Source organism: Lissotriton vulgaris, chromosome 8 (assembly GCF_964263255.1).
Source record: "Lissotriton vulgaris chromosome 8, aLisVul1.2, whole genome shotgun sequence".
In the NCBI taxonomy this organism is placed as follows: Eukaryota; Metazoa; Chordata; class Amphibia; order Caudata; family Salamandridae; genus Lissotriton; species Lissotriton vulgaris.
In genome coordinates this window covers 830,688,178-830,708,502 of record NC_141696.1, presented here as the reverse complement: position 1 = coordinate 830,708,502, position 20,325 = coordinate 830,688,178, and the positions used below count along the sequence as shown (strand labels likewise).

The window sequence follows — 20,325 nt, the reverse complement described above, 5'->3', positions numbered from 1 at the left end:
GTTCAACTCTCCCAGGATGTCGTCTATCGTGGGCGTCAGATGTCTTTCTCTTTTGACTGCGGCGTTCGGTAGGCGCATGTCAACGCAGATGCGCACCTGCCCTGGCTGCTTGGGTTTTCGCGCCACCACGATTGGCGATACTCAGGGGGTGGGTCCACTGACTTTGTCGATTATTCCCTGCTTTTCGAGGTTCTCCAACTCCTGTTCACCTTCTTTCTTAGATGGAATGCTATCCGTCGATGACGCAGGGCCACCGGCTGAATGGATCGGTCGATGTGTAAGGATACTTCCTTTCCAGGAGACATCCGATGCCTTTGAAGAAGTCTTCGAATTCCTCAATGATCGTTTCGAGTTCCTCCTCCAGTACCGCCATTGCGAAGGATATTAGATGAAGTTCTTCTGCTGTTTGGCCACTGAGTAGCATTCCACTGCCTTCTTTGGTGACATAGATGGTGGATGGTGCTCTCTTGTCCTGGTGTTGTACTTCCGTTTGGAAGCACCCGATTAGCGGTATGGGTGTCTTTTGGCCGTAAGCAAAGACTCTGATCTTCGCTGGTTTTAGACTCGGTTTGTCTCGCAGTTCTGCATAAACGTTTGCCGCCATAAGTTCGATGGATGCACCAGTGTCGATGGTTGCTCTCACCTCTTGGTTCTGTATCGTTATTCTGCACTTCGGCAGTCGCCGTTTTTTCCTCAGCGGCTGGTCTATGGCAAATACATAGTGTACTGGGTAGCAGTGAGTGTCGTCATCCATGTCTTCGCTCTCGGGTCTTCCCGTATAGCATGAGCAGCTTCAGGTCTGGGCTTAGACGACCTGCATACAGATGCAAAGTGATTCATGCGCCCGCATGACCCACACTTCCTTCCTCGGGCTGGGCAGTCCTGTGCTTTGTGTGGTGGGCCACCGCAGTATCCACAGTCTTTGCGGCGTTCTAGCGGCCTTCCTCTCCCCGCCGGGCGTTGTTTGGGCCGCACTACGTTGACGTGTTCCGCCACGTGCACCTGTTCTGTTTTAATTGGTCTGTGGAGTGCTGCTTTCATATGAGACGCCCTTGCCTGAGATAATTCTTTAGAGCGGCCCAGCTTTAGGATCTCCACTAGTGGTTTGCCATCCTCTTGGAGGATCTTCACCCTCAGGTCGGAGGAGTAACAGCCCTGGATGATTTGTCCGCGGATTTCTTCTTGCTCGTCGCGGAATCCGCACGTGCTCGCGAGCTCCGTCAGGCGGCCATGGAAAGCATTGAGGGATTCTTCCGCTTCCTGTTGCGCTTGCCGGAATATGAATCGCTCGTAATCCTTGCTTTGCATCGGCTCAAAATGGGCGTCGAGCGCGTGAGGAGCGTGACATATGTGTGAGGAGTGGCTTCCGTCAGGGTTGTATAGATCCGATAAATATCCTTCCCACCAAGATGTAGGAGGAGTGCCCTTCGTCTCTCCATCGCCGTGCCTGCGCCTTCGAAGTAGAATTGTAGCCTTTCAACCCAGTCCTTCCATCTTGGGGCAAGGACCGCTGGCGCGCCCTCGACGGAGAAGGGTTCAATTGGCGGAATGGACGCCATACTGGGGAAAAGAGTTGTCTCTCACCACCTCGGGTACACGGGGTAGGTAGCTGCAGGGCTGATATGCCACACCGAGCGGGCCGCCGGGATACTCTTGCAGGGAGCGTGATGCTGGCTGTCTTTAACAGGGCCTCCTCAGGACACAGTTCATGGGTGCACCTGTTCCATCATCTTGTACCACTGGTGGCGCGCGGAGCGCGTGGGCCTGTAGTGCAGGATTCTCCTCTTGGGCCCAGGCCCCTCTGACCTTCTGGCAGCTGGGAAGGCACCGTCATCCACTTGCTCTGGGGCCTCACACCCCACGTGGTGCTGCTAGCGGGGCTCAGCCGGGCACAGGACATCGCCGATCGATGGGGGGGCGGGGCAGGCAGTGCTTCAGGGTCCACAATGGGCTCTTCAGGCCCTCGTCACCATTGTCGGGGTCTGGTGGGCCTCGCGCAGCGCCCCAGTCGCAGCGGGATAAATGATGACCCCAAGGACACACTCTTAGTATCCGCGTGGTCCAGACTAGTTCTGTGACCACGCCTTTCTTTATTTATAGTCTACGCGGCCGTGATACGTCACGGTCGCGCTAGCGCACGGCTACGTGCGCAAACACTAGACCGCATACCAGCGGTCTTCAAACATTACAGTCCTGGGGCCTCTTGCGCCTGCTTGTGGCCAGCAGGAGATATGGTGATAAAGGGTAAACTGGTCTCACCTTGGAAAGGTACGTTTAATCACAGCAGAAGCCTCTGTACACGCTGTTTCAGCTAAGCTGCTGCCACCAACTGACAGGACACCCTCTTCAACGCTTTCTCAACTAACATTTCAAAACCTCGCATTCCACGACAAAGCCACCCACAATATTCCACTTACTAGATCTGAACATCAAAAATGAGCTTTTGCATAATTACGTGAAATATGAGAAAAAGTTTGAGCGATTACAAAAAATGCAAACTTGTAATTTAGACCTAAGTTATAGTGTGAAATGCAGCCTTATGTCAATTTTAAAAAAAAGCTCACATCTCGAGCTAAAGAACAGTACCAAAAAAAGATTTTCTTAGAACAACAGCTGCTCACGTTCTGGTTGATGGCATTGTTCCCGCACTCCAGTAATATAATTACTCTATCTGGCATCCTTTGAGTGTAATGTGAAATTCCAAAAAGAATGCAAAATACGCTGGCATAATTTAAATTTCAACCTGGTAAAACTGGAGGCTGGGTAAAATGGTGAAGGAGTGGAGGTGGGTGTATACTGATGAAGGGAAAGGAGGTGGGATTACAGGGGTGAACGGGTCATCACGTGAGGACTGGAAAGGGGAGAAAGAGTGTACTTTGCATGGTCCCCACAAGCTCCACAAGTTTCGTTACTGGGTAGAAGACTATATGACCGCTTCAGCTCGGTCCAGTCGCTGTATGGATATACTGTGACTGCTTAGTGCATAGATTTACTGAAGTTTGGAATCACCAAGGATGAGTTTAAAAAGCCTTTAATACAACTCTCTCTCCCGCCGCATCTCCCATGCATGCCAGGCGATAAACAAATGACCCACGTTTCACTATAAACCACAAACAAGCTCAAATGTACTAAACTTGCACGTTTTGATGTTAAAGAGAAGAACACTTCGGTAAACAGGAATATTTGTCTTTTGAAACCGGGCTCTTCTTTATGGGCATGTGATATCGAATCTTGTTCCAGAATCTTGAAGCTGATGACGTTGATGTGCCGTATTTCTCTTTCCAAGGGATGGTGGGCACAACTTTCAGAGCTCGTTTTATGACGTGAGGTAAAGATCTGGGCTCTTGAAATGTTTTGAATTTAATCAAAATCAGTTTCGGGCTGTCGTCTTCCAAGGTGCACTTGACTGCTGTCTGCAGCTCAAAGAGGATTGGGTCGTTGATATATGTTGGGCTGAGGACAAATATTGCTCTCCTGCTCCTTTTAATTATTCGAGCAATATCTTCAACATAAGCTGCAAAACAGGATGGAGAATAAGAAATGAATTAGGACAATCAGGTTACAAAGAAAGAAATTTAAAAAGGGCTCACTGCAGAGTAAACAATGGGCCTGTTTTACAATGACCCCATTCACAAATGTAATCACATTTTCTTGTGCTGGCAAGGCATGTGTTTTTGCATAGGAAGATGGATTAGGCTCTACTTTAAAACAGAAAAACAGGAACCTATTCACAAAATATCGTAACCCTGTACTTTAATAATTATGCCTACAAAGTTTAACAGCACTCAGAAATGGAGATTAATTAGAATATAGCCTGGCCAAGATTTAATATTATCTGATGCAACCAACACTGCATTAAAGTTTCTTTTCAGCCTTGCGGTAAAAGGAGAGAAAAAAATGTGCCGTATCTGCTATGCTATGGTGTTTTCTTTCTCTCTCCCAGCGCTGGTGCACTTTTAGCAACCATGCGGCAATGCACAGGACCTCATGCCATTGTGCAAGGGTGCAGGTGTTCTCTGAAGCATAGGTTTTGGACTGGAAGAAGTTTCACCCAGTACAAAAATTATTCTTTGAGGCTTCTACACCTTCTATGTGTGTCCTACAATACAGCACACATAGAAAGTTGGAAAAACAATGAGAAATGGAAACATTTCTACTCGTTATGCCTGCCTTGGGGAGGTGTAAAATTGTGGTGCAAATCCTTGTCTATTAACATTTGTAGGAAGAGATTTGCATCAAAACCCATTGGTGGTTGCATGGGAATTGCTAAGTGCCACCCATGTAATGCCTCCTTGATGCAAAATAACGCAAAGCAGTGCATAGCACAACTTTGCATTATTTTGCGATACATTACAAATTCAGATTTGTACTCGATAGTAATTCCCAGCTTAATACGTTGTGCTGGGTTTGTGTCACAAAAGTGATGCAAACATAGTGGAAAGTGTTAGTAAATCTGGGACTCACTTCCTGCCTTAAATCTAGTGAACATGCTAAAAAAAGGTTGTTTTGTCAGCAGACCAGAAAGGATGAATGGAAGTGGGCAGATGCATTTATGGTGATTTATGCCATGAGATTACATTACAAATAGTTTAGAAAATACATGAAATATCAGAATCAGGGAAACATTCAGGATTAGCCTTTCATTGGCTACTATGCTAATTGGCAGCCTATAAACCCAGACAGCCATCTTAACACTTACAGCATCATTATGTTACAAACCAGAGCAGAGGTGCATTACTTAATGAATATACTTATAAACGTAAGACGCATTCACACACTATGTTCACACAGGTACCTCCAGGTCATAAAAGATCCACATCATATGAGGAGTCCCCCAGTTTCCCACACTATCTCTTTGTGCCTTCAGTCAGTATTTACACAGAGATTTTACCTGATGCTCTACTCAAAGACAAGATAACGAATTTACAAATTGTAAAAGCAAAAATATCGTTTATGTAATAATTTGTCCGTGCGACAAACTTTACATTGGGAAAACAAACCAACAGATCACACAGAGACTGGCCCAACACCGCTCTAGAATCAAACAAAAAGTGTTGAACGCACCGATGGTCCAGCACTTTATAGATCTTGGCCACACAGAAAGAGACCTAAAATGGTCCGTACTCTCAGGAATAAAGGCTCCACTACATGGAGGCAACGTGGAAACCTTACTGTTAAAAAGAGAAACTTACCTAATTATGAAATATGACTGCGTGAGTGCGGGACTGAACGAATACGGTGAATGTTGAAATTCGTAAACGCGTCCCATGAAAAAGACCACATGTTAGAAATGCACCAAAACCTTTTTTACTTAAAAAGAGCCATACACTCACACGCACACAAGTGCGCAATGAACATTAAGATTACATGTCCCATAAGCGCCTAATCACATGACGTAAGTGTGTTTTTAAATTAGTCATGTGACCAGAACAACAAACATTCACTCGGGAAGGAAACTGGCAGAAACAAGCTGCTACACACAGATACTGCAGGTAATGACTTATACGGAGTGGAGAAAGAAAACGTTCACCCCCGCTTTGTGGTAAACAAGTCTTTAAACTTGTTCAATCTTAATACCACAGTGCATGCGGCAAACCAGATAAAAAGAAAAGGCAACACCCACCATAAAATGATAGTTTGGCGTTCCGCCAACACATTGGAAACCCCAAGCAAGTAACAGTCATCCCAGAAAAACGCTTGCAGCCTCAAACAAATAATTAGATCAAACATTTGAAAACCGTTCTGTTTTAATGTTGCAGAACCCTGTGAGCCACTTCGCGCTAAGTCGTTAAACCCCATAACAGATGACATGTAGCGACAGGAATGAAAACAAAATAAACGTAAGTTACATTGTGAGCAATTTCCCGTGTGAAAAATCTTGCGATATTATGTCCCCCACACAGAAAATAGATACAATATTGGTTTTCTACCTTACAGAATAAAGCAAAACGTCAGTCAAGATTCTCAAGGCACTGGAACAGACTTGCACATACAACGCAGGAAGGTAAAAAAAAAACACAAAAAACTCCCTTACAATGACGATACATTTGAAGGTCCCACACTAAAACATGTCCCCCCATTTCCACACAGGTACCCAACTAAAAGCCCTGAAGAAAAGCCAGATAAATGAGACACGGGCTTGGAAACGCGTCGGCTTTGGCACATTCGTCGTAAATACGATTGCACTTTTCGCAAAAGGCCTTAGAAAAATCTTTTTGAATGCAATAGATGAAAGAATGTTAACTAGGTTTTATGCCTTTGCGAGACCAGTCTTAGATTAGATGGAATCAGGATTACGTAGGCCTGGTATTAGAATTAGTTGGTAGGGTACAACCTTGAAGTTTGGCAAAAATGTTCTTTGGTAAATGTATTGTTTAACAGATAAATGTAATTCAACTGTTTGTGTATTGTAAAAAGTGTTTATAGTATATGTGTAAACTTATGTTTTTTGTACGGCAACAAACAAATCTCAGACTGTTTTTAGAAATCTAAAAAAAGTGATGTAACTTGTATTAGCCAAAAAAAGTATATACATCACCCAGGGATTAATTACCTTGGGGCGATATTCTGCTCAAAATAAAAAAAGTGGCAGAACTGAACAGTGACCAGGTCCCTTATTTTCCAATCTTCAAGAAGTTGTCCTACCCGGCCACAGTGAAGGACACAACCCCACTTCTTTCATAACTACTCAAAGACAAGAGCATCAAGATTCACCAATACGCTGATTAGACACACTGTACTTGACAGTGTCTACTGCTTCACATATCCAATGCCCCAAACATTACTTGCACATCATCCAGACTTGAATGCCCAGTGCCTACCTGAAGCTCAACCCAACCAAGCAGAATTATTTGCCAGAACAAGAAACAAAATACAATACAAACCTGGCTCAATAACTTGAGCCTTGGTGGTTTTGAACCTCAACCACCACCGATTGCCAAATCACTTGGATTCACCTAGATACCAACCTCTCCCTCAAGGAACACATTGCGAAAAAAACCTAAGACAGCTTGGTACCAGCTCTCTCTTGTAAAGAAAGTTAAAGCATCTTCAGAACTGCTATTCACGCCCTTGTTCTCTTGCAAGCGGGTGGTGGTAATGCCATGCTCGCTGGCAACCCAGACTCCACACTGCTACTCCTTAAGGGTATCCTCCATGCCACAGCATATCATCAAGATCGCCTTGCCGGCCCACACCATCAAGCAAGCACAGCCTGCACCCCTGCTTCTCTTGCAGACAAGTTCACCATCTGTGTGGGTTCTTGGCACACCCGTAGCCAGGACACCATGAGACTGCAGAGTAAGAAGTGTAAAAAAGACAAAATATGACATCAGGCCTTTTCCTTCCCTGCGCCCACCTTCTGGGTTAACAGCCATATATCCATCATGACCGCCTCAATGTTGCTCCAATTTAGGAAAGCGCTGAAGACTAACCACTTTAAAGAACACTACATCACAATGGATTAACTTCTCACAACTCTGCTTCCTTTCCAATTACTCGTGACTTTAAGCTTGACTTTGACAATGTACAGGGCTCTACTGCCTTTTGGCTGAGTTTGTGCTATGAAAATACATTATGCATACATAAACAAGATATCACATCACTCAAATTGCAAGTTAATGACAGAGTTTTTTGCCCAATGGTTGCCACAATATGGCACACAACACAAAAAACACATGCAAGGCAACAGAGAATCTATTGTTTCTGAGCAGAATGTTTGTACCATCTCTACTGTCCACTATTGAGATAGGTAACAACGCATTCAACGTGGGCCTCATTTCACTCAGGAAGCACTGGGGACCTTTCCTGTTGTTCTTTAATGGTGCTTCACAGAACTGGGCACCTGTTTTATGTGTCTGCAGACAGCACAGCTCAGAAACACAAAGAGGCAAACGTGTTACTGTTTCAACTCAACATAAATATCAGTAATACTGCAAGTAATGGCTATACTGACCAGTGATATGTTTGTTAATATTTATGATAGTGTAAGTGCTAAAGTGTTGTTTCTTATTCAGAAAGGCTTTTTTTAATTATTTGGTCGCTAGGGTGCCATTTAAAGATTTTGGAAGAGGCACAAATAATACCCAGGGCCCCCTCAGATTACTATTAGTGCATAACAATGATGTGATGACTCGTTTGCTATTCTCCAAAAAAGGTAACAAGGAATTAGCTAAAATATACATTATATTCTGTTCCCACAGGACACAAGAGGCCTCTTGAAAAAGACTCAGAACCCTGAGATGCAGAGGGGGAGAAATGTTAGGCTGAGAGTTGGATATCCTACAAGGTGTCCCACGCAAGGAGATTTTGGGCACCCAGTTCTTGCCTCATGCTCTTCCATCATTGTCTCATGTGTGGCCCATTGAATTCAGTGAGACACAACGTTATATAATATAGCAGACAGTGTCTGAGGGTACAGGAAATTGATAATTACCACATATGTTATTGTATTTACCACAAGACAATATAATTTGCTGGGTACTAACTTTATATGAATCACCTTTTGAGTAAAACATCTGATGGTCAAACCCGGCTTTCCAAAAATGAAAGGAAGGTATTGGTGTCCATCCGAGGTGCCCCCCCCCCCCTCAAGTTTGTAGTGTAGATATTTTAACACTTATTGTAATAGAGTCTGGTTAGGTAAGTATTGCATCCTAAATATATATTATTCCATATTCATAAAGGGATGCACTACCTTTGTGAACTCCGTATGACACTTAAAGGGGCCTCAGTGTCTGCTGGTGCTAATAAATGCATGCAGTGCACTGGGATTAATTATTGCACCTGTTTAATATGTAACACATTTGTAGGGTCAACTCATGAGTGGATCTTCTTAACATTTATGATCACAACTAATGATCTCCAATTAGACGGCAACTGTATTTTATCCTTGAAGGCAGCTTTCATGGTGTCAAACTCTTCTCTGCTTGGATAAAGGCCTGCCTTAGCACGCCGAGCATTATGTCTGTGCAACGTTGCACAAACTATAGTAGTAAAATACCCTTATATAAACTATCTTTTCCATATTAGATTGTAGGCCAAGAGAACAATAATCTGTAGTGCATCTGCCCCAGCACAATGTACATATCACTTAAGTGACTAGGAAACTGAATTGGGTTGACTGCCATTTGAAACTATGCACACAGATGACCACCCACTATCGACAGTAAGCTGTCAGTAATAAACCTGCCCCAAAGTCCCTTTGGATATTGGAATGCGTCTCACAACTATATACTCTCTGTTTTAATATTAAAATATAGTACCTCCACCCAGGCCCATACATTTCACTGCTAAGAGTCTCTTTACTTTGATCTCTGATTGTGTTTTGGAACAGCCCACAGAGGCATTCGTTGCACAGTCCATAGATTTTTCTTTACGAAAAGAGACATCTTATTTGCAGCCTGTCAAGTCAACATGGTATATCGTTAAAAGTTATATTAATTGCAATACATATTACACATTATAAATGTAGTTCATAGTAAAAAAAAGTACCTCCTCCTGGTATGATGTCTCTTTCCAGAAAGCACAGCTTGTAACCATACTTGTCTTCCAAAATTTCAGGAAGTAGTTTTACTGCAAACTCTTCCTCTGTGTAGTTTTCACTCATTGAATTTTCAATTGAATATGAATTTGACTTTGCATAGGATACAAATGCATCAAACTCTTTACTATCTAAGAGAAAATATACAGAACATTAGGCGATTACCTAGTACAAATGATTTGTATCAGTATCATTTAAAATTAAAATCCAAATTGCAAGCATGTATTGAACTTTTTATTTCTTTATTACTTCTTCCATTTTTAAACAGACCAAGAAAGGGAGGTAGAGATCAAAATCTAATCAAAGATCAGGAAAGAACATATTACTCACGTTTATCTTAACACATTTCAAACAGACACTTCACACACAGTGAGCCTATGCTATATTAAGAACATTTTGCTTTTCAACCCCCAATAGGTATCAATAACTTTAAAATGATGACCCATTGTTTTAGAGACCCTCTCTCTGATATGTTAGACTTTGATTGGAATATTCTGCCTATTTTTATCTTAGTTAACTAAAGTTGCATTTTCCTTCCACATGTGTTTCATGTGTTATTTTACACTTCCTCGAATATGTGTTATTTACTGTAGTTAATGGCCCAACTAGAGCCAGGGAATTATCTGTTTGTCCTAGTGATTGATTATAGTTTGCGTAAAGACCAAGGTCCAGCTTGATCAAAGTGTTGTGTTGCACTTGTGCCACGCAAGGTAACACAAGGTCAACACTACACTAAAGTCAGATTAATCAAGTCACACAAGCCACCTTTGTGAGGCCCTGAGGTGCTTGTTAAACCTGGAGTAATTCAAGGCAGCGCAAGTCACTGCCTTGTGTTACTCTGCCCCAGGGAGGCAGTTAATGGGTGGAGCGTGGATGTTCCCACACAGCCACCCATAAATTTGGACACATTCCAAGTTTACCATGAGTGTAAGACTTCGTCAACATGCTACGCCTTCCCAGGAGAGGTGTAACAAGGAAAAATATCTTTATTTTTCCTAGTTATTTCCTCTGAGTGTGCTACATTCTGCAGTACACGTAGAAAGAGTAAAAAGCCTCAGAGGATTGTTTTTGTGCAGGAAGGTGACCCGAACTGCACAAAAACAATCGTACCTGCAACACAGGCATCCGGGCACCATGATGCAAGGTTTCCTGCAAAGGTGCTAGGTAGCCAAAAGTGCACCAGTAAAGCGAGAGAGCAGGAATGTGCTATATAATGTTAAATATGGAACATTTTGCCCTCTCTCTTTCACGCAGCACTGCGCAGCAGCTGTGTGGCATGAAATAGTGATAAATCTGCCCCTAAATCTAGCTTAGTGGGGACCATAGCTTATTCATAAAGCTCCCCATTTACAAAAGAGATGGAAATATCCGGATGGTTATGCATGCAGCTATGCTTTGTGAAGAGTTACACATGTTTCAGTTATTCACAAAAAATATTCAGGCATATGCAAGGAACACTATGAGTAGCATAGGTTTCCTGTTCTGGTGTACGTTTTTGCTATAACATTATGTTTGCAAATTTACCATAATGTAGGAAATTGGTATGTGCACTTTTATTCAAAATGGACAATTTTTGGTGCGTGGCTTGGCCGACGATCATGGCGGTCGTGTAGAGCCTGAGCTCCGACCAGCCTGACAGTATCCTGTTTAAATATCCTTGCCCTGGGCATCCAATAGCTGCTGGACCTGTGTACTACACTCGGTAGCGAGAACAGCCGGGTGGAGGCACCGAGGGCGACGAAACCACCCGGCAGCGCGGCTGGCCTCGGAAGATCCGAAGAGGCCTACAACGCCGGGGCCTCGATTTTGGTGCCGCCCGGATCGGGTGCGGCTGTCCTCGGCGGCGGTGGGCGCGGCGGGGCGCCGGAGCTTGGCAGAAGGGCCTGGCTGCTCATTGGGGGCCCCCGCGCCTTGAGGCAGACTCGCCATTATACACCGGTGCAGCGCCCTGCTCGGAGCTGCATGGGTGAACATTCGAGGAGACACCCCGAGAGGCAGCTGACATTTTGGGCCGCCCTGTCTGCCGTGGAGCCGCTAGGCCGGGTGGCAGCAGCGGGCAGAGGAGTGGACCCTGCAGAGTTGTGGGAGCTCTTAGCTTGCTCTGACCACCGGGAGCTGGGAGACGCCGGTTTGGGCCCCGCACAGCAGAGGCCCCAGCCGCGGAGCAGACGGACCTGGTCTGCCTAATATCGGATGTGAGGCGCTGCCCGGCCGGTGGAGCTATCGTGGAGGCGGTGAGTGAAGATTGCCCAGGGACTCAGTGCCTCAGGGGCTAGTTCGGGCCCTGGTGGGGAGGACGGGCTGTGCCCAGCACGAGACGGGGATGACAGGTGGAGGGGCCCCGGTCGTGGCCTTACCATAGCCGATTGCGAGAGCGTGTCCTGCCCGTGGATCAACATGCCAGGAGCCGTGTGGAATTGAGAACGGGTGCCAGGAGCTTTGAGAGTGGCCCCAGAGGTTGGTGATCCGTTGTGAACAGTTGCTGGGGGTGCCCTGTGTTCCCGCGCCGGCCCTCGGGTTACGTCCTGGTGCCGGGTGGTTCAGCTGTCCGAGACACCCTGTGCCACCATATCTGCATGGGCTACCTGCTGGAGCGGCGAGTGGAACACCGGCTGCACTAAATGGAGAGGAAGGCACTGAGGGGGCGCAGAGGGACCCAGCCGGGTCCAATGATGTGAGGGAGGAGCGGTGGCGACCGGTGGGACCATCGTGACAGTGGTGAGTCGTGCCTTCCTGCTGCGGGGTGTTTCGGGGGTCGGGTCGGGCCCCAGCGGACAGGAATTAGCAGTGTCAGGGTCCTGTGGAGGCGTTGTGAGCGGTGCCCACTGGGGTTGCCTGGACTTTGTTGGCTGTTGACCCCCGAGGAGAGCTTTTGCTTGTGGCCCTGTGGCATACTGGCCCTACGGGACTAGAAAAGGGACTCTGTGGCATTGGATGCGGGCCCTGGGCCTACAATCTGCGTTGGACGACGGTCTGTCTTGCCTCCGCCTGCACGGCTAGCCCAGGACTGCGAGCTTGCCTGCATAAGGAGTTCCCACTGCCTAGGACGCGGAGAGATGACGCGGGGTGGGGCCGGGGGTGGCCAGAGCAAGCAGGGGCCGATGGAGAAGTTTACCGGGCCGGCGGGCTCTGGGGATCCCAGGCACCGGTACCTGACAATGCGGCGCTGCTGGCGGCCATCACGCAGTAGAGAGATATGCTGGACCCCAAAATAGGTACGGTAGGAGCCGATGTCACCCTTCCCCGCCAGGACCTGCGGAAGGCAATGGAGCGAATCACTAGTGCGGAGACCCGCATCACGGAGGTTGAAGATGATGTCTCCACCCTAAAGAAAAAGGTTGTTTCCATGGAGAAGATACAGAAGAATCTGGCCATGAGGGTCGAGGACGCCGAGGGGCCCGCTCGGCGGAATAACCTCCGCTTTGTAGGCTTTCCGGAGGGCTGCGAGGAGGACAAGGTTGAAGACTTCCTGGCACAATGGTTGGAGGGCTGGATCCCGGCAGACATGCTATCTCGCTGCTTTGTGGTGGAGAGGGCCCATCGGGCGCTTGTGAAGAAACCCCCGGTGGGAGCGCGCCCTCGGCTGATCATAGCCAAATTCTTGAACTACTCAGATAGAGATAGCATCCTGCGGCAAGCTAGACTCAAGGGGGAGCTAATGCACGACAACGCGAATATCCTAATCTTTCCGGACTACACAAGGTTGGTGCAGCAGCAGCGTCAGTCGTTCCTAGCGGCCAAGGCCCGCCTCCGCAGCCTTAAGCTCCAGTACGCGTTGCTTTACCCAGCGCGGTTGCGGGTGATCTACAAGTCCCGTACCTTGTTCTTCGACACTCTTCCACTGGGCAGACGAAACCGTGAAAGTTAGGATCAACACGGCCAGAGATGGGGAGTCGGACTCCTCCTCCAGTGGAACTGCCCGGGGGGGCCTCAGAAGCCAGAGTCGGCGCCGCGGAAGGTTGCGCTTGAGTAAGAACTCGGGATTGGGCTCAGTCGCCCGCAGAGACAGCCTCACTCAGGAACAGTCAGCTGATGGAACTTGATGGGCGTAGGCCATGAATGTGACTCATTGCATATAGGGGAAGTGGATGCTCAGGTGCACTGTTGCTTTAGGCTGGGAGCCCTTCCCGGTTTGAATGGGTGGGCGGGAGTGACAGCCTAGTTCCTATGGGCTGCCACAAGGGGATCCATTGGAGGACGTGGGGCTGGGTCTCCCGTTGGGGTCCAGGCCGCGGTCCGACCGCAACAGGTGCTTCCATGTTTGGGAGGTACGGGGAGGGGGAGGAGGGGGAGGGGTTGGGGCTCAGGGGTTGGGGTGGTGTTTGCGTATGCTTTTCTGCTTGTTACTTGCCATGTGCCGCGTCAGCTGTGCCTTGGAGACACTCGTCCCACATGTGATGTACCACTCAAATGTCTGATGTCGGGGAGGGAGGGCGGGTAGGCCTTGGTTCACTGCGAATCGTGAGCTGGAATGTACTGGGGAAGCTGGACAAAGTTAAGCGGGGCGATCTTTCAGTGTATTAAAAGAATGGGAGTGTATGTACTGCTGTTGCAAGAAACCCATCTGCTGGGCACGAAGGCCCTATGTCTCCAGCGCTCAGGCCTTACACATGCATACCACGCCGGCTTTTCGAGGGGCTCAAGGGGAGTGGCTGTCCTTATACATCGGAGAGTGCCATATATTCACAAGCGCCTGTGGACAGATACACAGGGCAGGTACCTCATCTGCAGGGTGAAATTGGAAGGGACAGAGTGATTTTTGGTAGCGTTTATGCTCCGCCACCGCTACAGTGGTCCTTGGTGGAGCGGCTCATGTCCCTTTGGGGTGCCATGCCGGATGCCCTGTTCATTGTAGGGGGAGATTGGAATGATGTCTTAGATAGGAGCTGCGATAGGTGGCGGAATGTGGCGGCGGCCCTTGCACCGGAGGAGGAGGGGTCCACCACTAGGCTGCACGCATTGACGGTAGGCCTTGACTGGATAGACACATGGAGGTATAAACATGGGGCTCGCAGGGATTACACGTACTTCTCCGCGGCGCACGATTCCTTCTCCAGATTGGACTACATTTTCATCCCCAGGGTGCTGGCCCACAAGCTGCTGTCAGCGGAGATTCTGCCGCGGTCGCTTTCGGACCATTCACCGGTAGCCATAACACTCAATGTAGGCCCGGCCAGGCAGCCGTTTCGGTGGCGAATGTAGGCCTGGCACTTGACGCAGGACGACTACAGAGAGCACTTGACGGTCGAGATTGACCAGTACCTGGCCATGAACTTGGGCTTGGTGGACTCCCCGACGTCGTCTGGGAGGCCATAAAGCCGACATATCCTGGTGTGCTGCGGCCCGGAGAGAGAGGCGTAGGAATCTAGTGCGGTGCGAGGCGGAGCTGGAGGCGTTGGAACGCAGGGGTCGGGAGGAGGATGGTGGCCCTGCCAGACGGCAACTGGCTCTTGTGCAGCAGCAGTATGCCACGGTTCTCATGGACGAGGCAAGGCAGGCCTGGCTGGCCACCCGTAGTCGGATCTATCAATGGGGTGACAAATCGTGTAAGATGCTACACCGCCTGTGCCAGGGCATCATGCATGCCCAGCCGCTGCCTCGGATTGATACCCCGGAGGGGGAACCCATACTTGAACCTGCAGCGATAGCAGAGAGTTTTGCCGGGTACTACGAGGGGTTGTACACGCCCCGGGAGTGTCTGGAGGCCGAGACTGTCCAGCGCTTCATAGACGATCTTCCCCCGAGAGCTGTTTTGGATGAGGTGCAGGAACTCTTAGATAGGCCCCTGACGGATGAGGAGCTGGGTGAGGCTTTGGGTGAATTGAATCCGGGTAAAGCGCCGGGCCCCAACGGGTTTCCAGGCGAATTTTCCGCCGGTTTTTGGTCCAGCTGGGCCCACACTTCCGGCCGGTTCTGGAGGAGGCGTGCGAGAGTGGGGCGCTCCCACCGGACTGGCGACATGCTGAGGTCGTGGTTTTTCTGAAGCCCGGGCGACCCCCGGAAAATCATGCGTCTAATTGCCCCATCTCCCTACTGAACACGGAAGCGAAGATCCTTGCGAAGGCCCTGGCCACTAGGCTCAAACCCTATACTACGGACCTGGTTCATCCAGATCAGGCGGGATTTATGCCGCGGAGGGCCACTCGGCACAAGATTAGGAGGGCCCAGGTCACAATATCGGCCTGGAGGCGCCTTGGGGAGCCGGCGGCGCTGTTCTTAGCGGACATGGACAGGGCCTTTGACTCCCTGAGCTAGACTTATTTGTTTGCCCTGCTGAGGCGCCTCAATCTTGGTCCGCGATTCCTGAAACATTTCAATTGCTATACAATGGCCTTAAGGCATCGGTGCGCGTTGGAGGGGCGGTCTCCCGATCATTTCCAGTTCAGCTAGGGACGCGGCAGGACTGTCCCCTCTCCCCGTATCTATTTGCGCTCACGATGGAGCCTCTCGCGGCGTGGGTGCACATTGACGCCCAACTTGAAGGTTTTCGGTGGTCTACTGATCACATTGATAGAATTGCGTTGTACGCAGATGATGTGTTGTTCTTTCTTACTGACTTGGCCCATTCTGGGCCGCGACTTTTACGCATACTACAAATTTTCGGTGAAACCTCTGGCCTTTACATGAACCCGGGCAAGTTCACGCTCTGGATTTTGGGCGGCGGGCGAGCCGTGGGTGACTGGGCGTTGGGCCTCCAGCTGGCGACAGATGTAGTAAAATATTTGGGAGTCTACCTAACTGAAGATGTGGCGGTGTCCCGCGATCGCAACCTTACCCCGGTTTGGGATCGCACACGCGAGGACATGAAGGTATGGACTAAGATGCCTCTGTCTATACTGGGCAGGTCTGCCATTTTTAAAATGGTGGCGCTGCCACACCTGGTGTACCAACTGCAAAAGCACCTGCACGTGATCCCGCCCAGCTGGTTCCGACGGTTGTATTCAGCTCTCAGTGGGTTTCTATGGGAGGGGGTGTGGCGCGCCTGGCCCTGAGGACATGCTTCCTGTCCACATACACTGGGGGATTGGCCACGTCGCATGTACTCATACTACCAAGCGGCTCACCTCTCGGTGTTGAACGACTGGTGGTATGGGGACAGGGGTGACCCGGCCTATGCGGTTGAGAGGACGCTGATGGGCTCTACATCTCTACATGCGCTGCTGTACTCTGCGCCACTTCGGGGGTCTCTTCCCGCGGCCACGCAAGTGATTTCCCACATTTGTAGGCAGGCATTGCGTAGGATGGGGTGGTGGAATGTGCTTACCCAGAAACCCCCCTCTGGCAAAATGGTCAGCTACCCCATTTGCTTGCGCTGAGGGGCTTTCAAGGATGGGATGCAATAGGTATCTCCACCCTCGGTGATGTTGTGTCAGGGTGCGCTCTCAAATCATTTGCAAATATGCAGGAGGAATTTGGGATGCCCCGCACCCAGTTCTTCCGCTATCTTCATTTTCGCCACGCGCTGGCACCCCATCTAGTAGGCCTGGAGCAGCTTCCCCAATTTAGCCCTCTGGAAGTAAAAATTTTTATGAGGGAGCTGCCGGACAAAAAATTTTCACGCATATACCAGACGCTGGTGCGCCACTGCTCATCGGACCTGCTAGGCCTTAGGACTGCATGGAAGCGGGATGTTGGAGAATTAGACGAGGGGGATTGGGTGGAGGCCCTAGAAAGCTCCAGGGGGGCAGCAATATCCATGTGCCTGCGGCTGATTCAGTTCCGCAATCTACACCGCACATACTATACCCGACAGCATCTGTGGAGGGCGGGCATGACAGCGTCTCCCGAGTGTCTCCGCTGTGGGTCTGAGGCAGGTACCCTGCTGCACACAGTCTGGGAATGCACAGCGCTGCGAAGGTTCTGGGATGGAGTACATTGTTGTCTAGCAGAGGTTCTGGCATGGGAGATTCAGAGGGACCCCAAGTTAGCTCTTTTGCATGTCATGGCTGGAGTTGGGGGCAACCGCTAAGAGCGCCACTTATTATTACTGGGTCTCACGCTGGCGAAGCGCGATATCGCTAGAGAATGGAAGGTGCCACGGGCCCCGTCACTTGCTGCTTGGAGGAATGGAATGGACTATTGTATGGGTCTGGAGCAGCCTGTGTTTGTGGCCAGGGGGTGTCCTGGAAAGCACTACAAAATCTGGAAGAGGTGGGCAGAATACCGGGGGGCTGGACCTGGACCCGCCGCATGAGGTGGCCATCCTCCCAACCCTCTGACACTTTGGACTGTGATATAACACTGTTGGTGCACGGTACACATTGCTAGTGCTCTTTTGCTGTAACATGGTTAAGTTGGGCAGGCAGCTACGCAAGGGGGGGTGGGACTCGTGGGGGGAGGGGGGCGGTGCTTAATCCTACGGTTTCTGATATTTTGAATGGGGAGGTTCTTATGTTCTTATTACACATTGTGGAGGATGATGCAGCTTAATCGATGATGGCAGTAGACTCTGGATGACAGAGCTCTACATACTATGTGTGTTTCAACAATAAAATCTGTTTTTAAAACAAATGGACAATTTTACAAGCATCCTTTCTTTACTTTTTTTGTTTTATCTGAAAACAGTCTTCGCTATCTGCACCCTTCCTCAGAAAATGGTGGTGAATTCTTCAACACAGTTTGCAAAATGTTGTCATGTCTTGGTAATTGAAGCACACGTTTAAAGGTGCAGCTGTGTCTGTAATAGGCTTTAAACAGGTTTTTGCATGCACACAAAGTTGCATCTATGTTTGTGTGCCATCCATTTTAATGGTCTATCTGTTGACATACACCAGGAAATACCTACTGTAGTGTAATCCTTTTTAGGGTTATTGCCTGTGCTGTTTTGTTATTGTGTGTAAATTAGTGATAGAAGGTATGTGGTATCTTCTTTGCCTGTTTGCTACATGGGGCATGCTTATGGAATATTTGACGTGTGTTATGTTAGTTCGAGAACATTTGATTGTGAAATGATTGGTGGAATGAAGAAAGTGTTGAATGTCACTAATAGTGAGCCGAGGAGAGTGCAACAGTGTCTCTGCACTGCTCCTACTACTAGGAAATAATGTTTGCGAAATGTATCTGCAGTCACCAAAAATTATCCCCACCTTCATTACCAAACCCACATCTATGGGACCAATTCACAAAGATTTTGCTAAGAAACTGTTTGATTTACTCTTGGCCAACTTCTTCTTCACTCATTCATTCCAAGAATAAGCTAGGAGTGCTCCTGGATTCACCAAATTTATTTCTAGGATTCAGGATTAAGCAATCAGTAATACAAGAGAAAATCGCAGTAGGATCCCATCTGTCACTTCATGCCAAGCCTGTGCATACTTTTTACCTTTCTGCTTTTTTATCTGGAGATTTACACATTTGCATACTTAACTTGTAAGCGTTATATGCATCGGATTCAATGTTTCCCCACTGTCCTGAATTCAAATTGCTTATAGTGTGTGGTCAGTTATGCTATTTTTAATGACAGTCCATAGTGAAACTTTTTCTTTTCATAAGAAACATTCAACAAGGTACTTATTGTATGCTGACAAGTTTATACTGCACTGCAGTATAAAACATTGTATAACATCATGTTTATAATCATATCTGATAATCATGTGTCTTCTTGCAATGAAAAATGAATGTGCTTCCTAAAAATAACACTCGTACACCAATTAAGAAAATATTATGCACCCCGCTGTAAAATAGATCTATCACATTGCGGCTGATAGAATAAACTGGTCAAAATTAAAGATATGGTAAATTGAATAAACCTAATAGGTGAGCAATAGATATGGCAGCAAAAACTCAAGATCAATTTGAAAAATTGTTCAACAACTTTAGTTCTTCAAGTAGCACCGTTTTCTCAGGTGCTAGTGCAACTCATCGCAACATTGCAGCGCACTTACTGGCATTCACAATGAGGGCTTTGTTTATGACAATTTGGAGTAGGGCACCGCAGCATAGTACCTTGCTGCACTGCCCTACGCCAAGTTGAAAGAGTGTCACTTTTTTGATGTTCCGGTGGTGCAATGTGCCCTGGCATATTTACAAGGCTACTTAAAGCCACTTTACGTGGCTTTGCCTGGCACAGAGTAAGGCGACACAGCGCTTTGCACTGCGTCGCCTTACTCATGCTTAATGAGGCCACTGAAAGCCACGCAATGTGGTTTTGCATGGATTCATAAATCTTTATGAGAACCCTGCATCAGGCATGTACCATTTTACAAGGTGCGGAAGTAACGCAGGGCTCTCATAAATAAGTCCCTTTATCTTTAATGCTGCTACTTTTAAAGTTGTCTTGCGTTCTGTGAGAGCCCACACACAACTTTTTTAAATATCACCAGTTGTGTCCAGCCGTAGTAAAGCAATGGAGTCCTAAAGCAAGGCACAACCAACATAAAGCATAATCAATGACATGTATGTATGTGTTCTCTCTCCAGGTTGTGTCCTCTCTCCAGGTAGGGCTGCAAAAGATAGATCGTTGGATACATACCAACAGGTTAAAATGAAACGGCGGAAAACTGAAGTGTTAATCCTCGGGAGAAACAAAGATCTCTGGGGCCCCCAACATTGGCCACCTCAAATGGGTGATCTCCCACAACCGTCACAATCAGTCCGCAATCTAGGCATAATCATAGATGACCATTTATGAGGCAGCAAGCAGTCAAGGTCGCCCCAATCTGCTTCACCATTATAAAATGGCTCAAAACAATACTCTGGATGTTGCCTAGTCTCACACAAAGAACATTAATCCAGGCTTGATTACTCCCAGACTGGACTATAGCAACGTCCTGTATTTAGGAGCA

The 20,325-nt window shown here is 48.0% G+C and overlaps 1 protein-coding gene across 1 annotated transcript in view; it reads right to left on the bottom strand.

Moving 5' to 3' along the window:
* Positions 1 to 3,015: 3,015 nt before the first annotated feature.
* Positions 3,016 to 20,325, bottom strand: part of LOC147698065 (interleukin-18 receptor accessory protein-like) — a 184,011-nt gene continuing 166,701 nt past the window's right edge. Inside the window, exons 9-10 of the mRNA XM_086936176.1 lie at positions 9,493 to 9,672; positions 3,016 to 3,514 (exon numbers count right to left, since the gene is read on the bottom strand). Of these exons, the coding sequence (XP_086792302.1) occupies positions 3,150 to 3,514; positions 9,493 to 9,672 (545 nt within the window). The 3' untranslated portion in view covers positions 3,016 to 3,149. The remainder of the gene's footprint in view (positions 3,515 to 9,492; positions 9,673 to 20,325) is intronic.